Source organism: Balaenoptera musculus, chromosome 11, assembly GCF_009873245.2.
Source record: "Balaenoptera musculus isolate JJ_BM4_2016_0621 chromosome 11, mBalMus1.pri.v3, whole genome shotgun sequence".
In the NCBI taxonomy this organism is placed as follows: domain Eukaryota; kingdom Metazoa; phylum Chordata; class Mammalia; order Artiodactyla; family Balaenopteridae; genus Balaenoptera; species Balaenoptera musculus.
In genome coordinates, this window is record NC_045795.1 from 61290039 (window position 1) to 61312783 (window position 22745).

The 22745-nt window shown below is 48.6% G+C and overlaps 1 protein-coding gene across 7 annotated transcripts in view; it reads left to right on the forward strand.

The window, feature by feature from the left end:
* Positions 1-22745, forward strand: part of SCN5A (sodium voltage-gated channel alpha subunit 5) — a 105552-nt gene that overhangs the window by 41731 nt on the left and 41076 nt on the right. For 6 of the 7 annotated variants that reach the window (XM_036869840.1, XM_036869843.1, XM_036869837.1 and 3 more), the window contains exons 10-16: positions 453-650; positions 1651-1830; positions 2460-2831; positions 8140-8272; positions 9224-9459; positions 18867-19040; positions 20327-20683. In XM_036869840.1, the coding sequence (XP_036725735.1) occupies positions 453-650; positions 1651-1830; positions 2460-2831; positions 8140-8272; positions 9224-9459; positions 18867-19040; positions 20327-20683 (1650 nt within the window). The remainder of the gene's footprint in view (positions 1-452; positions 651-1650; positions 1831-2459; positions 2832-8139; positions 8273-9223; positions 9460-18866; positions 19041-20326; positions 20684-22745) is intronic. The other variant, XM_036869844.1, reaches the window with a different exon arrangement.

Genomic DNA, 22745 nt, shown 5'->3' on the forward strand with positions numbered 1-22745 from the left:
TCTAGCACCAGGGCCCAGGCTGCACAAATGACTAGTCACAAGCGCCCCAGCAGCTTCCCCACTGGTCAGAAGAGAGGAGGCACAGGGGACGTTTGAGGGATGGGGACTCAGCAAGCAAAGAAACTTTCATTTTGCTGGTGACCAAGTACTCAGCCCTCTATATAGGATACTCCATGCTCTGTTAGTGGAACACTGGTCCACCCTATGTGACACTTCTTGTGTCAACTGAAATGTTCTGCCTCCTTCCATGGGTGGGGTACTGCCCCCTGTGTGCAGGTCACTCTCTTCTGTAGGTTAGGACACTTCCCTCTATAGGTGGGACATGCTCTACCCCCTCTCCAGCCTGTGGCCATTTGAACCCCTGGCACAGCCAGGCTGGGCAACTTGGGATTTATGACCTTGACCCAGAAGGGGCCCCAGTGAAGATGACCTCCGCCCCCTTGCTCCCCCAGACCCTGAGATCTGCAGGGAAGATCTACATGATCTTCTTCATGCTTGTCATCTTCCTGGGCTCCTTCTACCTGGTGAACTTGATCCTGGCTGTGGTTGCCATGGCCTACGAGGAGCAAAACCAAGCCACCATCGCTGAGACAGAGGAGAAGGAAAAGCGATTCCAGGAAGCCATGGAGATGCTCAAGAAAGAGCATGAGGTGGGTGAGCAGTGTGGCCAAGGAGCCTCCAGAACAAGCCTTCACCTGATTGTGGATGCCTATAAGTGTGGCGCCTGCTGGGTAAAAGCTGGTGGCTGTAAGTGATGCATGCTGGGTAAAGCTGGCGCCTGCTGGGTAAAGCAAGTGTCTGGTGGGTGTAGGTATTTCCTGTGAATGTGGTGTCTGCTGGGTAAAAATTTGTCACCTGCTGGGTAAAGACAGAGCCTGTTCATGGGGAGGTGCCTGCTAGGTAAAAGTGGTGCCTGCTGAGTAAAGGTGGGTCCTGTGAGTATGGTGCCTGCTGAGGAACGCTCTTCCCTATGACCATGGTGTCTTCTGGGTGATGGTGGTGCCAGGTGGGTAAAGGTGGTAGCTCCTGGCTAAAGATGGTCGCCGTGAGCCTAGTGCATGCTGGGTAGAAGAGAACCATGTGTCCATAGACATAGTTTATCCTAGTCAAGGGATACCTTCTGATGGGGTAGTGAGGAAGATCCAAGGTCGGAGGCCTGAACAGGCTCAGAAAATGGGCACTGGCGATGCTGCCATGGCTGTCCCCACAGTTCCACACATGGCGGGTGCCGGAGGCTAACTGCAGAGCAGACTTTTTAGAAGCCAGGCCAAGGACATCCACTTCCTTCTCACTGCTCCATGCCACATCCTGCAGCACCCATTTTGACCAGCCGAACCTTCTCGAAGATCCCCTGCCCTCTAGTTCTGTCACTACCTCTGCTCATCAACACCCCCTCTCCCACCTGCCCCAACCCTCCACTCTTCCAAGAACTGCCCACTTCAGCCACTGCTCTCTTCATCCCTGGATCTGGATCTTTCTCAAAACATCCTGGGTCTGTCTGAGCTCACCTCTCCATGATGTACTCGTTTGGGGGTGAGTGGGCAAGTCCACTTAACTGTTGGGGAAAACGGAGGTGCTGAGCGTTGCCTGGCCTACCTTGGCCTGAGGTTGCATCATGTCTCAATGACCAAGACATCCACCGTTTTTCAGGCCCTCGCCATCAGGGGTGTGGACACCGTGTCCCGCAGCTCTTTGGAGATGTCCCCTTTGGCCGCAGTAACCTCTCACGAGAGAAGGAGCAAGAGGAGAAAACGAATGTCTTCAGGGTCGGAGGAGTGTGGGGATGACAGGTTCCCCAAGTCCGACTCGGAGGATGGTCCCCGAGCAGTGGTAATCCCCGGCCGTGGCTCTGGCCCTTTCAGGGTGGATCCGGCATGAAAAGGCCATCGTGCTAGGCCCCTGGTGCTGTCACAGCCCCCACGGTTGCTCCCCAAGGAGAATATTCCTTGAGCCCCCTCCCAGCCCCTCCTGTTTCCCATGGCCACTCTTAGAGTGGAGGAGCCCTGGGCAGAGGGATAGGGTAGGTTTGGGTGTTAGGATATCCCCAACCTCAGCTAAGTCCCCAGCATTGGGGCTGGGACTGAGGGACTCCCCATGGTGTGGATTGGCAGGAGCTCAAGGACGTGCCCAAATGAGTGAGGGACGTGATTGATTGCCCCAGGCCCTGCTTGGGCCAGGTCTGTCTGCAGGGGCCTTCCTGCCCCCTTCTCCCCCAGATAAGCTTCAATCTCAAAGCCCCAGAGGCACAGGCTTCAGGTGAGCAGAGATCCCAGAAGATGCAGGATTGCCTCTAATGCTGCACCCCTCCTCTGAGCACCCCCGGCTCAGCCCATCCAGTTCCTATGTGGCTGACAAAAGCCCTCAATGCCCCAAGTTGAGCTGGGGCCAAAGCCACAAGTGATAAGCTGGGAGCACGGGAAGAACCGTCTTGGTCATGTCCCCTCTCTGTGTGCCCTCAGAATCATCTCAGCATCACCCATGGCCTCAGCAGGACCTCCTTGAAGCCACGCTCCAGCCATGGAAGCATTTTCACCTTCCGCCGACGGGACATGGGTTCTGAGACAGATTTTGCAGATGATGAAAACAGCACCGCCGGGGACAGTGAGAGCCACCGCACATCACTGCTGGTGCCTTGGCCCCTGCGCCGGCCTAGTGCCCAGGGACAACCCAGTCCCGGAAGCTCAACTCCAAGCCACGTCCTCAATGGCAAAAGGAACAGCACTGTGGACTGCAACGGGGTGGTCTCCTTGCTGGGGGCAGGCGACCCTGAGGCCACTTCCCCAGGGAGCCGCCTCCTCCGCCCTATGATGCTGGAACGCCCCCTGGACATGGTGAGTCCGCCCCGCCATGCAGCGCCAGGCAGGTCCCATCTCCCAGACTGGTCACCAGAGCCAGGTCTAAAAATACTTACCAAGTATTTACTGAGTGCCTATTGTGTACTGAGCTCTGGGGGTGAATAAGCCTACCAAAAAATCTCTGCTTCCTAGAGCTTCCAGACAGACAAAAGTTAAAGAAAGAAGAAAAATGTGTATGTATGCATATATGGTATATAATGATGATAAACAGGGATGACAGTTAAATATGTAGCAGCTAGTAAGGCATGGGCACTGAGACGCTGTGGTGACACAGGACCAGTGCCTTAGAGGTCCTGTGTGTGCCAGGTGTGAGCCCTGGAGAGTTGCAGATCATGGACAATCTGGAGAAGGGCCAGAGTGGCAAGGGAACACTTTTGAGCTTCTGGGCAACAGTTATTCATCAAGTTCAAAATATTTCAGCACTTTACAAACTGATAAATGTCAAGTAATATTAGCCCAAGCTCTAAGTACTGTGGGAGGACAAAAGTGGGGAAGAGGGAAAGGGAAACCCCCTTATTACAAGGCATTTAAACAATGACCTGAAGGAGGCAAGGAGGGGGGAACCAGGTGAGGGGTGGTATAGCAGAGGGGTTAGCACCGAGATTCTGGAGACAGACCGGGTTTGCTTACCAGCTGGATGGCTGTGAGCAAGTTATTTTATTTCTCTGTGCCTCAGGTCTCTTGTCTGTAAAATGGATTTAAAATACCCACCTCAGGGACTTCCCTGGTGGTCCAGTGGTTAAGACTCCACGCTGCCACTGCAGGGGGTGCAGGTTTGATCCCTGCTCAGGGAACTAAGATCCCGCATGCCACGCAGTGCAGCCAAAAAAAAAAAATAAAATAGTAAAATAAAATAAAATACCCACCTCAGGATCGAAGCCAGGATGAACGGGCTAATATGCGTAAAGCAATCAGGACACGCATGAGTACGTTGATGTGGTGATAATGTTGTAGTAACATACTGTCATTGCATCATCTGGGGGAAACATGTTCCAGACCTAAGGAACAGCAGGTGCAAAGGCCCTGAGGCAGAAGCATGCCTAGTGTATTGGAGGAAATGCCATGAGGGCAGTGTGAAACCAGGGAGTAAAGGGGAGGGGAGTTGGAGCAACTGTCAGAAAGGTGACGGGAAGGGAGGGCCAGATCATGAGAGGCCAGTCGGAGCTTTGATCACTCAGTCAGCCTATCCCATGACAGGCTGATGTCTGCCCAACCAGTCACCGAGTGCCCTTGCTGACCCCTGCCCCCAACACAGGGCTCAGAGCAGCCCACCCAGGAAAAGGACAAATGTGGGTCTCAGACCCCGAGGCCTGCAGGAGGTGGAGGAGGGCAGACCTTCTTCTGAGGAAGTAGGACAAGACAGGGAAACCTGGTCAGGAAGGTGGAGGCAGGCTGAAGAGGGGGCTCACAGCCAGATGGCCTGTTTTGCTCCAGCTCAGACACTTGTTCTAGCTGTGGGACTTTGCACAGGCAATTAATCTCTCTGTGCCTCAATTTCCTCATCTGTTAAGTGGAAATAAAAATAATATCTACATCAGAAGGTGGTGGTGAGGACTAAAAGTGTTAATACCTGTCTGGTGCTTAGACCAGTACTTGCCTCATGTTCAATAATTATTATTATTATCTATGATTGTTATTATTGAGCAGGACGGAAGGAGTGAAGACTTGGGGCCCTCATGCTCCTCTGGAGCAGGGAGTCAAGGAGAGGGTCCTGGGAACGCACTGGGGGCAGACCATAGCTTCTGGGTGGGTCTGGGGACCCACCTGGCCATTACCTGGAGGGTGGGGGTCTGGCTTCCCAAGAACACAGATTCCCAGTTGCTGCAGGTCCAGCCCTGGAGCCTCAACCTTGTGGAATCAGGTCAGCAGCTGGAGCGCTAATAGAATTTCCTAATCTCATTAGGGAGAAAATCATCTCATTGTACTGCACATGTCGGGAGGAATCCAAGTTCAAACACTTCATTACCAGGAACTCTGACTTCACCCATTCTCACTTCTGTGGGGCCCATTTATAACCTTAAAGGGATTAGCAGGCCAAGGGGGTTATCTGCAAAGTTAAAGGAATTAGTGGACCAAGATGGAGATGTTGAAGAGTTAAAGAGATTAGCAGGCTGTAGACCCCTGGGGATGCCTTCCCTGCTTCAACTGGGTCCCTGGTGACACCTGTGCCCAGTTCTAGTCTGAAAACAAAGCACAGTGTCAGGCACATAGTGGTTTCTTCATCAACACAGGAGGGGGCAGCCCCAACAGACAGCTCACTTTAATTTGGGGCAGAGGGTGAAGGTTTACTTTGCTTGCTGCCTGTGTGCGTGCCTGGCCCCAAAGGCAGAGGGAGTGGGGGAGGCACCTTGAACAGATTCTTCTCCCTCCTACCCACCCCCCCCTCCCTGCCCCCGTCATCTTAGGGACAGAGCTAGAACTTAACCCAAGCCCCTGAGTGCCAAGTATTTATCCATTTAACCCATATCTATCTAGTGCCAGCCCTCTGCGTAGAGTGCCAGTGTTTAAGGCTCCAAGGATATAACAGTGAACAGAACAGACAAGAGCTCTGACCTCATGGAGTTGGCATCATAGGCAGGAAGACAGAGAGTAAACTGATCAATATTTCTAGGGACCAGTAAGGGTCATGTGATAGAAAGTTGCTAGGGGGAGGGCTGGGAATGGGGGCTATTAGTTAGAATATGCAGGGAAGTCCTTTATGTGGAGGTGACATTAAAATTGACCAACAGGTGATTTTAGGGAGCCAGACACGAAAAATAGTGTTTTAGGCAGAAGGGACAGAAAGTGTAAAGGCGCTGAAGAGGAATAAGCTCAACATGTTTAAGGGATGAGAGGGCCAGGCAGGGCCGGGTGTGGTGGAAACAGAAAGGGATATAAAATGAGTTTGAGGAGTTAGGATTTAGGCTATGCAGGGCCTTGTAAGCTATAGAAAAGTTTGCATTTACTCTGAGTAAGATGGGGGGGAGTTGTTGATAAGAGGATTATCATGATCTGATTTACTTTTTTTTTTTTTTTTTTTAAGGGAATGTTATTTATTTATTTATTTTATTATTTATGGCTGTGTTGGGTCTTCGTTTCTGTGCGAGGGCTTTCTCTAGTTGCGGCAAGCGGGGGCCACCCTTCATCACGGTACGCGGGCCTCTCACTATCGCGGCCTCTCCTGTTGCGCAGCACAGGCTCCAGACACGCAGGCTCAGTAGTTGTGGCTCACGGGCCCAGTTGCTCTGCGGCATGTGGGATCCTCCCAGACCAGGGCCCGAACCCGCGTCCCCTGCATTGGCAGGCAGACTCTCAACCACTGCACCACCAGGGAAGCCCCTGATTTACTTTTTAAGGGAATCCCTTTCAGCTGTGTAGAGAATAGAGGGGAGAGAAGAGGCCAGTTAGGAGGCTGTTGTAGTAGTTTTGGGAAAGAGATGATGACAGCTTGCACTAGGACAGTGTATCAGTCAGCTATTTCCACAATGCTGCTGTGTAACAAACTACCTCCAAAGTCAATGGTTAACAACAAGCCTTTATTCTCATGCTCACTTCTCTGCAAGTTGACCATGGTTTGGCTGGTCTAGGTTGACCTTGGCTGGGCAGCTCTGCCTCAGACTGCACATGGTCTGGCTCCATACTATAGGTTAGGCTCAGGGCTGCTCCCCTTGTCTTTGTCCCGGGCTGAAAGTGTGGCAGCTACTTGGGGAAGCTCTTTTCCTGGAGGATTACTGGAGCACAAGAGCAAGGCGGATGGCACAAGCACATTCAAAGCTTCTGTTCACATCGTGTCCACTAACATTCCCTTGGCCAAAGCAAGTGTGTCACCAATAAGACAGGGAATTTTGCTTCAGTCACAGTGGGAGAGGAAAGGGTAAATATTTGCTGAATGATAACCCAAACTATCACAGATGGTAAAGGAGAGAAGTTGGGAGAATTTAAGACATGCTTGTGAGTTAAGCTGGCCAGATTTGTAGTTGCATTGGACCTAGGGTACTACTGTTCCACCAGCTACCTCAGCTTTCTCAGGTGCCTCTGCTTGAATACTTCAATGACTGGGAGCTCACTCCCTCCCTAGGCAACACTTCAGGGCAGTCCTACCAATCGCAAAAGCTGACCTGAACTTGAGCCCAGATCATTTTGGTACCCACCCCGGGCCCTGGCTCTGCCACCCTGAGTTGTCTAGGCTCATCTTCCCTCTGACAGATTATAGAGCCTCGCTCTTGCACGCTGAACAGCGCAGTGCCTTCATCAGCCCCAGCTTGGGCTCGCGGACTGTGGTCACGCACGGCCATGCTGACATGAAGTCTTTGCGGGCCCCTCTTGGTTCTGTGGGAGGCTCTGAGTAAGCCTAGGGAATGTCTGCTGCCACCCCCTTCATTAGGACACACCCCATCTCCATTTGTAGGCCTGGTTCTTTTACTTACAAAAATGACGCAAGCACGTTGAAAACAAATCCAACAGTGCAGAAGTAAAAGTCCTTGCCCTTCCCACACAATCCCATTCCCGGGATATAGCCACTTTAACAATTTAGTGTGTTATCTTCCAGATCTTTTTCTTGTTTTCTCATCAAACTGTTTGTCTTGGAAGTGCTCCCATGGGAACATATGTGTAACAGCCTCCTTCTCCTTATTGTCTGCGTCAGAGTCCAGAGTTGGACTGTATCCATAATTGATTTTAATATTCTTCCTATTGATCAGTTGTTTTGTTTTTATGGTATTAGAAACAATGCTGCAGTGAACATTGTTGCATACATATTTTTGGTGCACGTGTATAATTATTTATGAAGTTTGATTACTAGACAAGGAACTGCAGAGCCAATTTAAAATTTTCTTGGTAGATATAGCCAAACTGCCTCCACAAAAGCTCCCACCAGCTATGTCTGAGCATTGTGCTTTATGCTTCCATTAATGTCACCTTAGAGCATGGTGGATTTTTTTTCAGCTTTTGTTGACTCTGGGGAGCTTGGGGTCAATTAAGACTCCCAGATTGTTTTTGCATGTACTAATGTATATGTCAGCATCTGGTTAAAAGAACCTGGTACAGGTAATTTCCTGTCCACACTCAGGAATCACCACTAATGAGAGATGGTGAGGAAAAAAAGAGAATGAAGGAGATAATGATTGGCGAGAGGGGAGTTGTTAGCTGGGAGGGAGTTGGGAGCAAAGAAGCCCAGCGCCCAGTGTCCCATCAAGACCCCCATGCTGGCCCCCTGTGACCTCCCCAACCTGAGTCTGGGGCAGCTGCCCCAGATCCAGGCAGACCTCCGTCCCCAGGCTGACGCATATCTCCCGGTTACACCCAGACCACACCGTCGGAGGAGCCAGGCAGGCCTCAGATGCTGAACCCCCAGGCTCCGTGTGTGGACGGCTTCGAGGAGCCAGGAGAGCGGCAGCGAGCCCTCAGTGCAGTCAGCGTCCTCACCAGCGTACTGGAAGGTCAGCCCCGGTGTCATCCAAACACTCCCCGCTTCTAGTCTGAGCACCCTCACAGTTAGCCGGGCCTGAGCCAAGTTCACCCCAGCTGCTTTGCCTGCCTTGGACATCCCCACAGTTGTCCCAGACTTTTCAGTCTCTGTGGCCTGTCCTGGGTGTCTTTTCGTCTGTTCCAGCTTGTTTTGTCCTGGGCATCCTCAGGAGCCATGTCTGTGTTTCTTCCAAGCATCCCCACAGCTGTCCTGGCCTATCCTAGGTGCTCATTGGTCTCATCCTGTCCTCTCGCAAGCACCCCCATGTCTGCTGGGGCCATCCCATCCTAAGCATGCCTGTTCTAGCTTATCCCAGCCATCCCCACATCTACCCCAGGTTATTCCAAGCATCTCACATCTGTCCAAGCCTGTCCCACTTTAGGCAACCTCACATCCAATCCATCCTGAACTTGGCACCCCCCTGATTTGTCCTCTCCTGTCCAATATGACTTCTGTCCCAGGCATTCCCCCCCCCCCCCCACCGCATCTGTCCTGATATGTCCCAGATATCCACATCTGTTCCTACCGGTAGGGTCCTGGGTGTCCTTATATCTGAACTTGCCTGTCTCAGATGTTGTCTCAGCCTATACCTCCCCTGAGTGTCCCCAAATCTATGTGGGAGTGTTGTCTCAAGAGAGCCCACATCTGTCCTAATCTATCTTGTCCCAGTTTTCCCCACATCCATCCTGGTTTTCTGTCCCTGTGGCCCTCTTCTCCCGTATTCCCAGAGTAAGGAGCCAGGACATAGGCCACTCTTTCCCTTAGTCTTCCCTGCCCCTCTTTCTGTCCCCCTGTCATGTAGCAGCCCTGTCATCTCCTGGGTAGGTCATACATCTTTTCTGGAATACCACGAGTTATATAAGAGTCGGTCAACAAAAACAAACCAGCTCACTGGCTCTCTGCCCCGCCCCCTCCCACCCAGAGTTGGAGTCTCACCGCAAGTATCCGCCATGCTGGAATCACTTCGCCCAGCGCTACCTGATCTGGGAGTGTTGTCCACTGTGGATGTCCATCAAGCAGAGAGTGAAGTTCATGGTCATGGACCCATTCGCCGACCTCACCATCACCTTGTGCATCGTGATTAACACACTCTTCATGGCACTGGAGCATTACAACATGACAACTGAATTTGAGGAGATGCTGCAGGTCGGAAACCTGGTAAGGGCTGCTGGCAGCTGACTCTCAAATGGGCATTGTGTTGTGAAGGGCTCTTGGCCAGCTGGCACAGCCTTCGTGGGTAAGGGAGGAGGGACTCAGAACACGAAAGGATCTTCTGAAGATAGGAGTCATTGTGGAAGACCTTGTGGAAGGAGCCTCAGGATCAGCTTTTGTGAGAGATGTAATTGGGAGTGAGAGGTTGGGGATAAAGATGCCCAAAAGCTAGAAAACAAAAGTGAGTTGAGGGTGAGCCTGAAATGTGTGGGGACGTGAGGTGTGGCAGTTAGTAATGGAGGAGGAGAGTGTATGCAAAAAGAGGCAGTTCTCTTAGGGAAAGGATGGATGGATGGCTGGATGGAGAGAAGGAGGAAAGGAAGGATAGAGAGATAGATGGATGGATGGATGGATGGAGTGAGTAAATCAGGCAGAGCCAGATTTGAATTTTGACTCAGCTCTTACTAACTATGTGACCTCAAGCAAATTACTTAGTTTCAGTAATTGGTACAGTAAGTATTTGTTGAATTTAATAAATGTAAAATTAGTATGACAATATCAGCTTCATAGGAAGCTAATGAGGATTGAATAAGATAATGTGTATAATGTGCTTGGCTCGGAGTTTGATAAACAATAAGCACTCAAAATAAATGATAGCTGTGGTTATTATCTTTGTTGTTGTTATTCAGGAGACTGTCCCTGGAAGTCAGAATGTCTGGGTTCTAATTCTTATTTTTTTCTTCTTGACACCAAATCAAGTCCTAGCTCTTCACTCTGAAGATGGAAAACTGAGGCCAGAGAGGTGACATAGTGATGGCATAGCTGGGCATGTAGCTGTTGTCTCCTGACTCTGGGGGACAGGGTCCTACTGGCTCTGTCCAGGTAAACAAAGGGTCGGCCCTTCTGCAGAAGATCCTAGAGCAAGGCTGCAGAGAGCCCACTGGCCTCTGAAAGGAGCTCCTGGGATCATCACTGAGGTTGAGTTGGGGGAGGGGGTCATTCAGTCCAAGCTCTCTCCTCTTGCAGACCCAACCCTGTCTTGGTCCCAGCTGCACAGGTGGCCCCCACAGGTAGGCATGTCTCCTATACTGTGGAGTGTGAGGGTTTTCTTCCCTTATTACTTTCCATATCCAGAACTCTAGATAGTTCTCTACAGGGTCTATTCAAATTTTTTCACAAATGTGAGTCCGTTTTGCTGTGATTCTGCTTTTCTATTCTTCTTCTGTATACAAACAGAAGGAAAAGCTAGATCTCAGTCTGTAGGAGTCTCGTGGCACAATTGTGCCTGCCTTGTGTTGGGTGGTCTTCAGAGGGTGGTTACGTAGGATTTCAGTTGAATACAGTTCTAATGGAATGTGACCGTTGGGTTGGACTGAGCAGCAGTCAAGGTGATGAAGAGCACTGGTGGCTTCCCTGGAGCATTAAGTTGTGATTGAATTGCAGTTGTGTTAAATTTGTGGTTCAGTTATTAGTAATAGGTCATGTCATTGGATTACAGCTCTATTTTGTTCTGTTTGGATAGCTTTATTGCTAGTATGTAAGGTTTTGATTGTCTTGCGGTTAATATATTCTAGATGGTTTAAATATTAAATGTAAAGAAACAAAACCACAAAAATAAGCATGGGTAAATAATCTTGGTGTGAAAAAAATCCTTTCTAAGCATGTCACTAAAGACAAATTCCATAAAGGAGAAGATTGATAGATTTCACTAATGTTTAGCCCATCATATAAACAAAGGTAAAAGGCAAATGAAACGTCTGTTGCTAGCAATACTGTGGACAAGGAAACCTGAGATGTTTCCAACTACGAAACAATTAAAAATATAGCAAACATTCTTTGACATGCATAGTAAAGTTCATGAGAAAGTAACAAAAACCCCCAAGTGCTAGAAACAAAGAGGGACTTTAAAACCATAGCAGTAAACGTGTGAAATCATTCTGTAGTTGCCCTAGGGGGTGGGAGGGGTGCTGATTTGAGTAATCTTGGGGGCTTGGATTTCTGTGAACACGCAGGGACAGGACTTGTGTTTGGGACAGTGCAGGCAGGGTTTGGAACTGAGTAGCCCCATAAGAATATGACCCTATGTTCAGTAAAATGGTAAACTAAAAAAAATGCACGCACTGACCCTGGGAAACAATAAAGAAGGAAGGTTGTCAGTCTCAGCCAGGGCTGGAGGGGGGTGAGGGGGTGGGGAAAGTAACCTCCAGAAGTTTGTGACTATGAATTTGGCCTTATACAGATTTGGAGTTCAAATTTATACCTGGGTGTTCCTGGAACCTATGTCTGAAAAATTAACACACAAAGTGATCCTGGTAATCATAGCTAATACTTGTTGAACACCTAATTTTTTATAACAACCAGTAAGGGGGATGGTATTATTATTACCCCTATTTTACTAATAAGGTAACAGAGGAACAGAGTGGTGAAATAATTTAACCAAGGTCACACAGCCAGGAAGTGAAAGACCCAAGATTCAAATCCAAGCCATTTGTATCTAGAGCTCATCCTCTTACCTAGCGCCTTACACTGCTGTGCTGCAGCTCTAGCTTTGTTCCCATCTCCCTGCTTCGAGTCAAATTATACTGGAGTCCTTGTCAGTGTGGTAAGAGAAGAAAAAGAAGAAAGAAGGAAGGAAAACAGATCTAATGTTATTTCCCAGATTATGTTTTTATCTATAGAAATAATCCAAGAAAATCTACAGAAAGACAATTAGAACCAGTAAAAGAGTTCAGCAATGTTGGTAGGTACAGACTCTACATACTAAAATTAATTCTGCTCCTCGCCACCATTAATGATCATTTGGAGAGTAATTCCTAAAAGTTAACACTTACAATAGCAATAAAAACTGTGAGGAATCTAGGAATAAATGTAGCAGAAGATTGTAAATTTTATATGAAAAAAATTACAAAACCATTGAAAAACATAAAAGAATAAATTAGTGAAGGGATATGCCATTTTCATGGATAAAATTCTGAATACTGTAGAGATATCAGTTCTTACCAAATTAACCTGGATGTTTAATGTAATTCTGATCAAAATCCCAACACTCTTTTACCCATGGGATTTGAAAAGGCAATCCTAAAATTAATATGGAAAAATAAAGTCTATCAAACAAATTAATGAATAAGCTGGGGAGCTTACCCTACCATGTATAAGATATATTATAGGGCTTCCCTGGTGGCACAGTGGTTGAGAGTCTGCCTGCCGATGCAGGGGACATGGGTTCGAGCCCTGGTCCGGGAAGATCCCACATGCCACGGAGCAACTAAGCCCATGCGCCACAACTACTGAGCCTGCGCATCTGGAGCTGTGCTCCACAACGAGAGGCCTAGACAGTGAGAGGCCCACGCACCGCGATGAAGAGTGGCCCCCGCTCGCCACAACTGGAGAAAGCCCTCGCACAGAAACGAAGAACCAACACAGCCAAAAATAAATAAATAAATTTATTTTTTTAAAAAAAGATATATTATAAAGCTATAGTAATTGAAACATTATAGTATTGGTGCAATATAGAAAAATGGACCAGTACTACAGAATCAATAACTCAGAAATAAGAAATGCATATTTGGAGACTTGATAAATAACAGAGATGGCATTATAAATCAATAGGAAAATGACAGACTATTCAATAAATAAGATTGGGAAGAATAGTTATCTCCTTTTTTTTTTTTTTGGCTGCACTGCATGGCATGCGGAATCCTAGTTCCTGGACCAGAGATCGAACCCACGCCCCATGCAGTGGAAGCACTGGAAGCATGGAGTCTTAACCACTGGACCATTAGGGAAGTCCCCAGAATGGTTATCTCTATGGAAGAAAATAAATTAGATCCCTACCCCATACCATATTCATTAATTAGTTGCAGGGAAATGGATTCAACACCTAAAAGCAACAAAATAAAATTTTAAAGCTTTTAGAATAAAAATGTGGAAGAATATTTAAAATTTGGAGGTTAGGAAGGCTTTCTCCAACATACAAAAAGTTTATACCATGAAAGAAAAGATTGCTAAATTTACCTATGTTAAAAAATTTGTGATATGTGTACAATAAAGGATATGGTAAACAAAGTGAAATCACTACCCCAAGCTGGAAATTGATGTTATGAAATGTATTTAACTGGAAAGACATGGAATCCAGAATATACATTGAATGCTTACACATCAATAAAGAGAAGAGGGACAATCCACTGGCAAAAACACAACCACAACAAAGGACAGAAGAAATGACAGAAGAGGAAATTCAGATAGTTATAAACAAATGAAAAGAAACACAGAGGAATGCAAATTAAATCAACATTTAGATACTATTTCTCACCCATTAGAGAATCAAAAATAAACTTCTGTGTGTTGGCAATGATATGAAACAGTGGGAACTCACACTTTGTAAGAGTGTCAATTTGGTACAACCATCTCAGGGAACAGTTGTACAGTATCTGATAAGTCACGGATATGCATACCCTATAACTTAATTTCAGATATACATATTCTTGAGAAAGTCCCACATGTCTGTACAAGGAGACATGTACAAGAAAGCTCTTTGCTGCATTGTTAGTCACAGGGAAAATTGGAATCAATCTAAATGTCTATCCCTCCACTTAAAAATGGATAAATAAATTGTGGTGTTTTCATACAATGAAATACTGTGCACAATTAGAAGGAATATGTGTACATCTTTCAATATGGATAAATCTCACAAACATGACGTTAAGAATAAAAGGAACTTGCAAAAAAGAACACATATGGCATGGCCCATTTATAGAAACCTTAAAACAATGCAAAAATACTATGCATCAAAACTGTAAAAACATGCATGGGAATGATAAACATCAAATTCAGGATGGTGATTACCTCGGAGTGAATGTAGTTCTATGGGTTTTACCTGCGATGGCAGGTGGTGATCAAGACTATGCAGAAGAAGCCAGCTGTTTAGGTTCATGTCAGGTTCCATCATGTGGGCCAGTGACTTAACTTCTCTGTATCTCAGTTTCCCTATCTGTAAAATGGAGATAATAATATCTCATAGAGTTATTGTGAGGATTAAGTGATTCAGTATATGTAAAGCACTAGTACAGTACCTGGCATATAGTAAATGCTATTTAATTCTTTGCTATTATTTTGAGGGAAAAATGAAACAAGATTTGCAGCAAATATGGCAAAATGTTAATATTTGGTAGAGTTTGGTAGTGGGTACAAAGGATGCATCATATTATTCTATATTTGTTTATATGCTTAAAATATTTTATAATTTTTAGAAAGTACAACGACAAAGATAAATGACAAACCAAGAAAATTGCAATGCACAGTAGACAAAGGGATAATACCCTTAATATATAAAGCACTTTTATAAACAACGCCAAGAAAAGGCAAACACCCTAATAGGAAAACAAGTAAAGGATATGAACAGGCAATTTCACAAAAGGAGAAATACAAAAATCAAAGAAATGTCCAACAAAGCAACAGTAAAAGATGGCTTTTGTCCTATTGGATTGGAAGGGTTAGTGGGACAGGAATTAGCATTTTTATGAGGGAAACAGTTATCCCATGTGGTTCGTGGAATTGGTTAAAACCGATCTCTGAGGATCTTTTAGCAGTTATGTGTCGGAATCTCTAAAAATGCTTGTTGGCTATACAATTCCATTTCCAGAAATTTATACTAAGAAAATAATTGGGCAAGTTGTTTTAAAATATGTATGTGAAAGGATATTTATTATGGCAATGGTTTTTTAAAATTTATTTATTTTATTTATTTGGCTGTGTCAGGTCTTAGTTGCGGCTCGCGGGGTCTTAGCTGCGGCATGCAGGATCTTTCGTTTTGGCGCAAGCGCTCTTCGTTGCGGCATGCAGGCTCAGTAGTTGTGGTGCGCGGGCTTAGTTGCCCCAAGGCATTTGGGATCTTAGTACCCCAATCAGGGATCGAACCCGCGTCCCCTGCATTGGAAGGAGGATTCTTAACCACTGGACCACCAGGGAAGTCCTGGCAATGTTTTTAATAGGGACAAAAGAATGCCCATCACAAAGAAATGGTTAAACTACTTATGGCACATCTGTACCGTGGAATATCCCACAACTATTTTTTTTTAAAAGAAAAAGAAAATGATGCTGTAGATGATGTTTAAATGGCATGGAAGGATGTTCACAAGGTGTTACGTTTCAAAAGCAAGTTTACAGTGTGTACAGGATGATCCCATTAAAGACATTAGCCAAGGTCAGGAGAGTTTGGGGTTTCTCAAAAGTCCTCCCACTTCCTGGGAAGCCACCATTAGCACTGATGGCTCCGTGTACCACCTGCCAGGAGTCAGGGGAGGTGGGTGCCCACACTCACAGCCTGCCTGCTAGATCCCAGTGAGCCTATAAATCATGCAGAGCCGTTTGTATCTGAAGCTCCTGCCTGGGCCTGGAGTTTTCAGCAGTTATAATAAATGAGGCCAATGAGAACAATAACCGCCCTCTCTTAGGCAGTATCCACTTGACATCCATTAGCTCTAACTCTTAGAAACCACCTATGGTGTTATTATTATCCCCGTTTTACATATGGGAACACTCAAGGCTCAGAGAGATGGGGAAACAGGCCCAAGATCCCACTGTGGCAGACCCTGCTTTGGAACTTGGGTCTGGCTGCCGTTCTCTGCACGTCTTAAACCATCCAGCCTCGATCTCATGTCCTGACAATGCCAGTGGTGATCCTTTGGAAGGAGTCACACCAAAATTCATGTACTTCTAAAGCACTGGTTCTCAAGCTTAGCTGCACATTAGAATCACCTGGGAAGTTGACAAAACTCTCGCTACTTGGGTACTCCAGTCCAACTTAACTCGAATCTGTGGAAGTGGGACCCAGGCATCAATATTTTTAAAACTCCTTAGGGGGTTCAAAGCGCACCAAGTTTAAGAACCATGGCTCAGAAAGAGCACTTCTCAAACTTCACATCACCTGTGAGTCTGGTCACAATGCAGATTCTGATTCAGCAGGTCTGTGGCCTTCAAGATTCTGCATTTCTGAAGACCTTCCAGGTGATGCTTTGGTTCCTCTGCTCATCACCTCCCCAAAGGCAATCCCCCAGAGCCTCCCTCCGCTGTCTTTTTCTTGCTGACTTCCAACACCACTTTGTACCTGCTATTTTGCTGCCAGAACAGCTGCAAACCTGGGCAAAGTGAGGTGGGGGATCTTTCCTGAGCTCCTTTACCCAGACATGAGTATTAGCACTCGTGGGTCTTAAGCACACACTCACCCTGGCATCCTCAGACAGTGGCCGGGGAGACCAGAGGGCTGGGGGCAAGGAAGGGCAAATCCAGGCCCCACCCTTAGGGGCTCTCAGCAAAGCCCAACGCAGGGAATGCAGCTGGGTGAGGGCCGTTGCTGAGTAGGGAAGGCCTCAGGAAGACAGGGACGTGGAACTGGGTGCTGCAGGAGGTCTAAGGCCCAACCACTTGCATGCTTATTCAGCCAATATTGATGGCCCGCCTATAGGCTGGGCAGTGTTCCAGGTACAGTAAGACAGGAAAGGTCCCTCCTACTGTGGAGTTTACAGTCTAGCCAGAGGAGACTCAACATACAAACACACAGCTACCGTACAGTATGTCAGGGTGGCATATGAGGGAACAAAAAATAAAGCAAGGAAGAGGATAAGCACAATCGTGGGCGGGGCCCCGATTTTAAGTGTTAAGAAGTTTTGTTGAGTTGATTAGGTGGCTTTTAAGCAGAGACCTGAAGGGAGTGAGTCCTGTGGATTGGGGAGCGGAGGATCCAGGCAAGGGAGCAGCAGGTACAGAGGCCCTGAGGAGGTGACAGCAAGGAGGCAAGCGTGGCTGGAGGAGTAGTGGGAGATGGGGTCAGAGACATGGAAAAGTTATGGGTGCAGGGAAAGCGGCAGAACCCAAGGATGCCTCTTCACATGTGAGGGCAGCCTAGGAATTTGAGCACAGGCTGGAGGATTTCGGGGGCTCTCCCTTCCCTAAGACCCCAGCTGGTGGAGGGACAGTTCTCTCTGGGCACAAGCACTAAAGGGACCACTGAAGTCACATGGGCTGCACTGATGGGTGGTGCCCTGTATGGTAGTGCAGAGGTGCCCACCCACCTGCCATCCTAGTGCCCTCCCTGGGCCAACAGCAATCCCCTGCCCCCCAGCCCACTGCCACAGGGCCTCGTTTCCGCAGAAGGGAAAGGGCTGGTGCTGGGGCCACCAACAGGTGCAGATGCCTCTCCTTCTCTCCTTTCAGCACAGAGTCTCCTCAGGGCAGGTGCCAAGGACAAGGTAACCCCCACTCCTGAGTGCTGATCTCAGTGAGATGCCTCAGCCATGCCCCTGCTTCTGACCTCCACAGCTACTGAGGCCCTCCGACCTCAGGCCTCCCCTGCAGAAAACGCAGAGCCTCCTCACCACCCTCAGGATAACCCCACCCCCTACCCCACCTGGCTCCAGGAAGGCCTGATACACAGGCACCAACTTCCTGCTAGCCGCACCCTCAGGGGATATCCCCTCCTCCCAGAGCCATGCACCCTCCTGCCATAGCAGTTGACACAGCTCAGAGCCGTAGGCCACGGTCAGGGCTGCCTGGCCCATCACACGATGGACTCCTTAACCTTGAGTCTCTGCTGGCTGAAGCTGGGCTGCTCAGGACTCATGAGTCAGTGAACCAGGTGAAGCCCAGCCCCTGCCCACCTCAGGAACATTTCTAGAAGGGAGAGTAGTTGCTCTAAATCTTGAAGGACTGCACTGAGTTCATCTCCTGGTTATCAAATTTATGAGCTACTTGACCCCAGGCATGTTACTTAACCTCTCAGTGCCTCAGTTTCTGTACCTGTAAAATGGGGTTAATGATAACTTTTCTCGTCGGGTTTTTGGACAGATTAAAAGGAACAACGTATGCAAAGCATTCTAGCCCAGCTCTTGGTACATAGTCAAGCCTCAAGAGATGGTGGCTGGTTGTTATCACGGAGAGAAGAGTCAGCATGTGGACAGGGAGGAAGTGGGAACAGCATGGGCAAAAGCCATGAGCCATGAAAGTGTGTTTGTGGGAATGTGTGTATTTGGCGTGTGTGAAACTTCCTGTGGCCACACGAGCTGGAAGGGGTCTGGAGCTGTGGTGTCAAGGCCCACCCCAGCTTCCCCTGATCCCAGGTGCCTCCCAGAGCTGTGAGTCCCTGCAGAGCCTGCAGTGGGCCTGGCTGTTTCTGAGGCCCAGGCTGGTGGGTCATGCCTGGGAAACAGCGGAGTTGGCTGGAGGCATCGGGCTGGAGGTGTCCCCAAGGGACCGGGCCATGGCTGAGCAGGCACCCACTGGGATTCTGGGCACAGTCAGAGCTGGCAGCCCAGAAGGGGGACCCTACAGGAGCAAGAGTCAGGAGGCAGGGAGCCCCTGCTGCCAGAGGCTTTTTCCAGCCTAAATGTCGGGAACCCCTGATTCCCGCTGCTTCCCAGGTCTTCACAGGGATCTTCACAGCAGAGATGACCTTCAAGATCATCGCCCTGGACCCCTACTACTACTTCCAGCAGGGCTGGAACATCTTCGACAGCATCATCGTCATCCTCAGCCTCATGGAGCTGGGTCTGTCCCGCATGGGCAACTTGTCGGTGCTTCGCTCCTTCCGCCTGGTACACGGCTGGGCCCGGCAGGGGGCGAGTGGGTGGGGGCCTGGGGTACTGAGCCACACCCCCTCCGAGGTCACCACTCAATCACCCCTATTGTGATCTTTCATGCCTTACCCAACAGCTGTTTGCTACGTACCCCAGTGCTGGTGATGTGGGGGACACAGAGGTGGGCAAGACAGAGGGAGATAGCCCTCCCTCCAGAGGGGCAATTGGGGTGCCCATCCATCCTGATGATTTGCAAAGCCCTTTATGATTCACCATGCCCCCTTTAGTCCTCATAGAATCCCAGGAGAGGAGCTAGTATTACTACATTCCCATTCCACACTCAGAGAGATGAAACAATTTCCCAAAGCCACATGGCAAGCAACAGGTAGAACTAAGTCTGCTGAGGCTCTACCTGCTGGTTTTGGAATCTGCATTTTTGAAACTTTAATGTGCACACAAATTGCCTGGGGATCTTGCTAAAGTGCAGATGTGGATTCAGTAGGTCTCGGATGATGTCAAAGCTATGGGTCTGTGGACCATGCTTTGAGTTCAAAATGTCTAAGAGGTCCAGGCATGGGGCTAGAGGTAGGTCAGGGAAGGCTTCCTGGAGGAAGTGGCTTCACTTGGGGCTAGGAAGGCAGGCTGGTGGGGGGAAAATAGAAAGCCTAGCTGTGGGTTTTAATTCCGACTCCACTGCCAAGAGCCAAGGGACCTAGACAAGATACTCCACCTCTAAGGGCTGGCTTCTTCATCTGTCAAATGAGGTAATAATAGTGCCACCCTCATGTAGTTATTTGGAGTTCTGAATGAGCTGATCCATCCTAAACATAAGGCCTGGCACAGTGGGTGTTCAATAAATGCTAAACACCAGCTCCCTTTCTCTGTGATGACTGAGAGGAGGGAAAGATGGAGGTGACTGGGCAAGTCAGGGATGGTTTGAGCTCGCCCAGAAGGATACCTGATGAGGAAGGTTCTGGAAGAGGGACATTCCATGATGGGGAATCTACTGGGTGGTTCCTGGAAGTGAGACCAAGGTGGGTAGGAGGCTGGTGTAGGGACAGAGAGAGGGGGTGGGTTGGGGGGAGGAGTCTGGATCTGTTGACCTGACTCCCAGAGCAGGGCCCAATGAAGCTGCCCTCAGGCTGTGGAGAGAAGCAATAGTGTGTGCTCTTGGACAAACGAGGAGAAACAGGTGTCGGTGACCTTTAAGGGTGCCCTGGGTTCTCAGGCAGGAGCTGTCGGGGGTGAGGGTGTCTATGGGCAGTGGGAGCCAGAGCCCCTGACAAGGACCTCTCCCTCCCCAGCTGCGGGTCTTCAAGCTGGCGAAGTCCTGGCCCACCCTGAACACACTCATCAAGATCATTGGGAACTCAGTGGGGGCACTGGGCAACCTGACGCTCGTGCTGGCCATCATTGTGTTCATCTTTGCCGTGGTGGGCATGCAGCTCTTTGGCAAGAACTACTCAGAGCTGAGGCACCGCATCAGCGACTCAGGTCTGCTGCCCCGCTGGCACATGATGGACTTCTTCCATGCCTTCCTCATCATCTTCCGCATCCTCTGTGGCGAGTGGATCGAGACCATGTGGGACTGCATGGAGGTGTCTGGGCAGTCACTGTGCCTGCTGGTCTTCTTGCTTGTTATGGTCATCGGCAACCTTGTGGTAAGTTGGCCAGTGGCCTCACACACACTCACTCACCTACCCATCCATTCATCTACCCAGCTACCCACCCACCCAGTCATCCATCTGTCCATTCACTTACCCTTCCTTCCATCCGTCCACTCCCTCACTCAGCCATCTATCAAACAATCCATCCACCCATCAATCTCTCATCCATCCATCGATTTACTCATCCATCTACTCATTTTCCTATCATTCCATCTATTTACTCACCCATTCATTCATTCACCCATCTGTGCACCCACTTACCCATCCATCCATGTATCATCAATCCATCTATTACTTACCCATTCACTCTTTTATCTCTCTACTCATTCATACATCTACCTATCCAGCCATCCATCCACTCATCAATAACCAACCCACCAACTCACCTATCCACTTGTCCACCTTTCCATTGATCTGCCTACTCAGTTACAAATCTCCCTACCCATTTATGCACTCACTCACCCAGCCATTCATCCATCAACCTCCATCTACTCATTCACTTACCCATCCATTCATCTATCCATCAACCATCCATCCATCAACCCCCATTCACACACATGCACGCACACCTATTCATCCATCCATTTGCCCATCTATCTACCCATCCATTCATTCACCCACCCATCCATCCATTCATTCATCCATCACCCATCTTTCCACTCACTCATCTATCCCCCTATTCATTCATCCACCTCTACATCCATCTATCAACCCACTCATCTATTCTCTCATTCATCAGTCCCATCCATCTACTCATTTATCCATCTGGCTATCTACTCACTCACTCATTTAGCTATCCATTCATGCACATCACTCTTCATTTGCTCATTCTTTCATTTACCCATCTATTTACCTATTTATTCATTATGTATTCATTTTATATCCATTAATTAATTATTTTCTCATCTACTCACTGATTTATTAGTTATTCACTGTCAGTGATTTATCACCTGGTTCAATTCAGCTTAACAAACATTTGCTAAGCTCCCATTGCATGCAGAATATTGTGCCAGATGCTGTTGGGCATACAGAGATGAATGTGGCTCTGACATTGCTCACCACCTTGAGAGAGTGAGGAGGTGGAGAGTTCAAACAGGCCTGAGATAACTCTCAAGCTGGTCAGAATGGTCAGAGCCATTAAGAGGGAGCCCATGGGTGCTGAGCCCCTTCAGCTGGAGAAATCAAGGAAGGCTTCCTGGTGGAGGGGGTTTCGCACAGACCTGATTGACAGGTGATGCTAGAGAGGAAAGAAGCAAGGTAAGCAAAACACAGGCACAGGCAGGTGGTGGTTGTCCAGGTGAGGTGGGGCCCGAGAGAACCTTGTATGTCATCCTGAATAGCTGTGGTGAGAGTCCCTGCTGTCCTGTAATGAGGAGCCCAGGTCTTTGCTCCCATGGCCACCTGTCTGTCCCAGGGAAAGTGCATCTTGCCTTGTGTCTTTACAATGTAGGCAATTCTGGAGGTGAGAGAGATCAAAATCTAAATGCCAGAGAAGGAGCCTTTGGAAGAGGCAAGTTTGAGAGGGGTCAGTTGTTCAGGGAGAGGTCAGTGTCCACTGTGGACATGCAGCCACCTTCCTGGGTACACAGGGGGACCACACACGCTCCAACGTCACACCTGCAGTGTCTGGCTCCCACTGCCCATGGTGTGGGCAGCGCAGGCTCACAGCGGCTCATAGAGGGGTTTTAGGTGATGTGAGTACTGTGGGCTGCAGATTCCAGAGCCCTTCTCCAGACCTGCCTGCTTTCTCCTCCCATGTGACTTAACCAGGCCAAGTTGGGGTCGGTCTTCCTCAGCCTCCATAGGTGGAGCCCAGAGAGGAAGCAGAGTGCACAGTGCCAGTGGAACCCAGTTCTTTGGCGGGCCCTGCAACCCCCCTCCCATCCCCTCAAACCTGCCGCCCCTCAGGGTGCCCCTCGCTCAGCCCCTGGCACAGCTCTGGGGCTGCCAGACTCTTTGTGTTCCAAGGAGGATGCGAGTACACAGAGCTTTCAGCCCAGGGCCAGGCTGAGCTGCCCTCACGTACACACAGCCTGCGATTTCCTAGCAGATCTGC